The sequence below is a fragment of the Eubalaena glacialis genome, chromosome 4 (assembly GCF_028564815.1).
Source record: "Eubalaena glacialis isolate mEubGla1 chromosome 4, mEubGla1.1.hap2.+ XY, whole genome shotgun sequence".
Lineage (NCBI taxonomy): Eukaryota > Metazoa > Chordata > Mammalia > Artiodactyla > Balaenidae > Eubalaena > Eubalaena glacialis.
Window position 1 is genome coordinate 115,530,638 of NC_083719.1, and position 6,000 is coordinate 115,536,637.

At 51.7% G+C, this 6,000-nt stretch overlaps 1 protein-coding gene across 2 annotated transcripts in view; it reads right to left on the reverse strand.

Annotated features, from left to right (window-relative positions):
- SPOCK1 (SPARC (osteonectin), cwcv and kazal like domains proteoglycan 1) overlaps window positions 1–5,546 on the reverse strand; it is a 542,718-nt gene extending 537,172 nt beyond the window's left edge. The window contains exons 1-2 of one of the 2 annotated variants that reach the window (XM_061189624.1): window positions 5,270–5,546; window positions 4,489–4,674 (exon numbers count right to left, since the gene is read on the reverse strand). In XM_061189624.1, coding sequence (XP_061045607.1) covers window positions 4,489–4,674 — 186 coding nt within the window. In that variant the 5' untranslated portion in view covers window positions 5,270–5,546. The remainder of the gene's footprint in view (window positions 1–4,488; window positions 4,675–5,269) is intronic. The other variant, XM_061189623.1, reaches the window with a different exon arrangement.
- Between the last annotated feature and the right edge of the window lie 454 nt (window positions 5,547–6,000).

Here is a 6,000-nt window from a genome sequence, read left to right on the forward strand (position 1 = left end):
AGGATGACAAACTCATTTAATTCTCCTTGAACCTGTTTAATCAAAATGATTTTCTGCTACTCTCTATTACAAGCCGAGTTTCTGTGGTGACAGATTAATGACTGATCCACTAAGCCACATCACCTCTCTTGTCACCAGCCCCACCGACTAAGCCAGCCACCATTCTGTCAATAAGCCTCACTTGCCCTTGAAACTCATTACAGCTGAGACGTTAAGATCAAATGAGCAGATCAGATGCTCACTGCCACCCCAGTTCTGCTACAGAGACCACCAAATCCCACAGCGTGTGCATAAGAAGGAAAAAGCACGTGGGCTGGTCCTGTGGTCTCATTAGAATTACAAACTCAGGTCACTCCGGAGTAAGATAAATGCCAGCCAAGGCAACACTTGAGTCTTCGGGCCTGCTAAAGGTAATTATCCCGGAGTTAAATGTCAGGGCTAGTTTCATGAGTGCAAAAGAAAGAAAATGTCATGTTTGGTGTAAGCAACAATATTATTTTAATCAAATCAGAAGCTCATTATTAGCAGAAGATAAGGCCTGATGTGACCCCGACAATAAGCTGTGTCCAGCGCCTGGCTTCCCACTCCACTTTGGCTCAAGCTAAGGCTCTTCACTGATTTCCCTCAGACATAAAGCAGCAAAGACTTGCAGTGTGATACCAGTGGAGGCTCACAGCCAAAATCCACTCCGCTCTTGATGGGCTGCAGTGCAAGAGTCTCGCAGGAGTCTAGAGTCAGACTGCCTGGGTCCGGTCCAGCTGTTCCACAGCCCAGCTCTGTGGGCAAGAGACTTCACCTCCCAGTAAATAAGAACAACAGTACTTCTCTCCTAGAATCGTTACAAATATTAAATGAGATACTATATGTAAAGTACCTTAAACAATGCCTGGCACACTATGTGCTGGATAAATGTTAGGTATCATCTATTTCTGCAACGTTTTCTTTTTTTAATTTCAACCAGCATGTATTACTTTTATAAGAAAAAAACTTTTTAAAAAAGAAAACAGAATAAGAAAGAAATACTGACAGCGTAAGTTAAAGGATTTCATCCAGTAGACAAGTGGTTACCTGAGAGAAGAGAACGCATTTATTTAACTTGCTCACCCTTTTGGCCACTGCCTAGCACGTGGCAGACAGTCAAATATTTGCTGGAATGAATGGACGTACAAATGAATGTAGGAATTAACAGAGGAAATTTCCTTATAGTAATGGTTATGCAAAGCCAAATGAGATTCAGAAAAAATCAGGAAAATGGTTGTGGCATCCTGACCCCTCAACCTCAAACCACAGAGGAGTTAAAAGCACGCCAGTTGGAGCAGCTGGAGGTGGGAAATTACTGTACAACTTAAAACAAACATCTGCCTTCTTTATCTTCTCCTTCTTAATACTATATCTGTGCAAAAGTCTGGGTCTCCATCTGGCCAAAACATCCTAACTGCTAGTCTTTATAAAAGAATAATGACCAAACTAACAGGCCACCAGTCCATTTAGGAGCAAACATCTGTATGTTGTTATATTCCTCCTGGCTCCATTGCCCCAGGCAACAAGCCACAGAGTAGTTGTGAAAGTTTTACTTCTGGAAAGAAGGCGACAGATTATTTGCGTATCTAGAACAACAGGACCTCTTCAAAGCATTAAGTAGGGGCTATCAGGTCATCTCTGGCAACATCACAGCACACTCAACAGGCTGGGGAACACGGAGCACACGGCCCGCCACCATTTCCATTTCAAATTTAGCCAATAACCACCGCCAATGGGTATCATCAACTCTCTAAAAGGAGCCCTTAGTTTTCAGTTTCACAAGTTCAAAAATCCCTTCTAAATATCTCTCCCCCAAATGCAAAAAAAGTGACAAGTCAGGGGAAAGGCAACAAGTTTTCTTTCACGGTGACTTTCAAAAATTCACAAGTATCATAACAATCTCAGGGCCCGGTCTTTCAAAGTTATCAGTGGTTTCCACAAAACTCAAAAACAACAGCAGAGAAGCTGAGCTTTGCTAACCTCAAGCAAGGCCTGGCTCAGTGAAAAACGACCAGGCTGGCTGAGCAATGACACCATTAGCTGGGGCTTTACCGACTATCCACTGAACTACTGGCTCCTGTAGGAAGCAACTTTTAGTCCCTGGTCCCAGGGGACCGAGGCTCTGTGGTCATTCCAAGCAAAAGGCCCAACTGAAGACACTTGGACTTGGCCTAAAAGAGCATCTAGTTTGCATTTCACAACACTTTAAAGAGGTTAATGGCATTAAATTATGTCTGACCCACAGCTAGCAACAGAAGACTCCAGGAAGCATATAAAATGGTTGATGATTGAAGATATTTGTGATTTTGAAGCATTTTGGATGTTTTTAAAATAGTATGCTGGATTAAATTATCATTTTAAAAGAATATATGCTGCTAAAAATATTAGTTTAACACCTAAAATTGCTCCAGAAACAAAAAAGCAATGCATTTGAACATAGAAGCTTTTCTCTTTCTGTTAAGCTTTGGACATTTTTACTAAGCAGAACTTCCTAATCATTCTAAGCATTACCTAGAATGTTCATTTAAAATATGGATTCCCAGCACTCATCCCAGAACTATAGAATCAGAATCTCTGAAGAGGAAGGGGTGAGTGTGGGTGCTACAATTTAACAAGCACCCCAGGTGAGAGCTTCATGATCAGCCGGGTTTGTATCAATAAAAACACTGATCCAAGAATTTAAAATGTCACCATTTGCAAGGAAGATGAGAAGTGAAGAAAAGCCCAATCTTTCAAAATTTAAATCTGAATGGGAAACAAGAATAATTCCATATTTATGATACACCAAGACTAGAAAACCTTGAACAGACACAAAAGCAGAGTAAACCTTTCCATACCCAAAGACCAACAAGCACAGCCGCTTTCCATCTGACCCAGCTGCCACGCGAACCAAGGCATGTGCAAAGGGGCCCTTGTCCTCCACACCTGGCCCAATTCTCCAGCTCCAGCCAACTTAAGCATCTGCCCTGTTCCTCAACTCTATCTAAAATGTAATGGCAAAAGAAAGAAAAAAAGCAAGATAATTCCTACTCTATATGAGTCTGGGAATGGAAGCTTCCTTGGGGCATCTTTCGGGCATCTTGGCCATCTTTTTCAGCCACAGGCAAAGGCACTCAGTGCAGGGCTCCTTGGAGCGGAACCAAAAGGGGATCAAAGATGGTTAACAGACTAGATCAGGGACAGGGGGACGTGTGGCAGGGATCTCATGGTGCAGGGTGGTGGGGGGAGCAGTAAGCCCTCAAACAACTTGTTCAATGAAAGTGTTTGATAGCCTCTTTCAAGGAAAAGACCACCATCAACTAGAGGGAGAGGGAAGAGGAACAGAGAGAAGAGAGATAACTAAGCCCCCACTCAAGGCCTAGGCTCCTGTGGAATGGGACCTGGAGAGGTGCTCTTTAGAAAGTCCTAGAAGACACCTGGATTCATTGGATTCCTCAGGCCCTCCCTCTGCAAGGACTGGGCATGCCGGGCATGGGGCTAAGAGGAATCCAGTGTAGGAGGTGACTCGCACACATCTCCCACCTCAAGGAGCCCTGTGCCAAGAACAGGGGCTCGGCGGTATGGGTCTCTCCCAAAGGCAGGAGTTCCCGATGTTAAGTATCATCAAAGTTTTTCCTAGTCCCCTAGAAGCGCAAGGCCCCAGCCACCTGGGGCGGCCTTTGAAAGAGCTGGCAGCAGCTCCCACAGCACAGAGGGGATGCCATCTGCTGGAAAGACTGTGTCAGGTGCCTCTCGTCCGGCATCCTCTGGGGCGTACCTGGGGAGCAGCAGCCAGCCTGAGGCAGAAACGGGCAGCAGATTGCCTCTGGGTGCCCAGGAATAACTTTCTCCCCTCCTACAGCTCCCTCAGAGGAGCAATCCTCTGCCACCCAGGCCCCCCCTCACGGCGGTGGACCAACTCCACGAGGTGCCTCCTCCCTTCCCCTTCCCCTTCCCCTAAAGACGCCAAGGGTCAAAACCACCATGCTCCCACCCAACATTGTATCAGGCCTGTGGCCGTGACTCTCCGAACCTGCTGGGACACCTGCCTCCCTACTCAATGAGCTGGGCTCACCCCAAACCTAACCCCTGCAGCAGGCATTCTTCTGGAACACCCTAGAGATGGTCTAAATCGCCGCTGCCTAGGGAGGTCTTCCAGGGGGCTTGGCAAAGTCAACCATCAGCGTTAGGAGAACTCAGAAGCTTAAGGAGGCTCTCCCTCCGCAGCTGCTCGCTATTTACACCATGTTTAGTACAGTCACCTCCCCCAGTCCTACCAATACACACACCTGGGCCACAGGTAACAGGCGGAGAGCATCAAGCCTTCGAAGTTCTCTTTAAAGTTCCTCTCAGGCAAGATGAAGCCCAGGAGCCCCGAACCGACAAGCTGCCTGCGAAGGCTGCCCCAGTGCCCTCCCCACCCGCTTCAGAGGCCCCCTCCGAGAGGCTCCCCCGCCCCCCGCAGGGCCCGGCGGCGGCTGTACTCACGTCTCGAAAGCGGTTCCAGTACTTGTCGCGGTCGTACTGGGAGACTGTGCTCAGCCACTGGTCATTGTCCAGGAAATTGCCGTTGTTGGGGGCCGCGCCTCCTGCGAGCGCGTCCAGGTGCCGGCTCTCGACCTGGAGGAAGCACCACGCCGCGGCGGCCGCCGCGAGCACCACGATCGCTGGCATCTGCGGGGCAGGGGCACGCGGGGGCGGTGAGCCGGAGGCCAGGGCGGTGGCGAGCCCCGCGCCGGGCGCCCAGGGCTGAGCGCCTCCGCCACCGGCCCCCGCTGTCGGCGTGGGGGGATCTCCCAGCAGGGACAGGGTCAGCCCTCGCACACCGGGGGCGGATCTACAGACCTAGGGACCCCGCTCATGAATGGGGGGCTCAGTTACAAATGAAGAGGCTGCGTCACAAATTAGGGGCCGCTATCAAACTATAGAGGACCTTGTCATCTATTCTCCGGGTGCCCCACTGGCTGCCACTCTCGGATAGGGGCTTCAGTACCCCCTCCCCAAAAAACGGAGAGCCCTCGATCCGCAAGCGGCACTCCCAGAGACGGTGCCCAGAGCCCCGGGGTAGGGAGACGGGGAAGAGGGCTCCTAGCAGCAGTCCAGGCTCCGGTTGAATGGGAGGGGGGGGTCTCCCCTCGCCCGCCCTGCCGCCTCGGGGAAAGAGGGGCGCGCGGAGATAGCCCCAGGCCCTGACCCGCCAGCCCCCAGATGGCCGCGGGGAGGTCCCAACTACGCCAAGTTGGGGCGCGGTGTTCTGCGGGACACGTACCTTGGGGCCCGGCCCGGGTCCCCGCGTCCGAGTTGCTCAAGCTCCTGTGGCGCGGTCGCCGAGAAGGCTGATCGGCGGGCTCGCTCCCCTGCGCTCCTGCCACCCGCCGCCCAGCGTCCTGCCGCTTTGTGAGCCCGCAGCGCTCTGGCTCCGCTCGCTCGCTCGCTCGCTCGCAGGCTCGCTCGGGCGCGGCGTCCGCGGGCGGAGGAGCCCGAGCGCACGAGCCGAGGCCTCTAGCAACCCCTGGCGGCCGCGCGCTGCTGTGGGCGCGCCTGAAAGCCCCGCCGCCCCTGGTCCAGCTGCCGGGGATCTGGTTAGCCACATCTCAATGCAGGGATGAAATACGCTTTCAGGCCCAAGCTGGTGAGAGACAGCTGAGGAGACTGAGGATCAAGGCCAAGAAGCGGACCAACGTGTGAGGCATTCTCAAAAGCAAGGTCGTGGGGCCACTTTAGTCAGAATCACCTCGATGGGGGGAGGGGAGGGCTTCTTAAAAATGGGAATTCCTGGCTCACGCCCCAGACTTGCTGAATCAACATTCCTTAGGAGAGCCTCCCCGAGATGAGTGAATTTCTGCACTGCCCATCCCAGGTCATGCACCCACCCGCATCTCTGCACATCCATGCCCATGCCACCTGCTGTCAGTCTCTTAAGACAGTCCTTCTGGCCTCCATTTCTATCATTTCCACAGCTTTGTGTCACCACATTGACCCTGTGGGCATCCCTTGGTG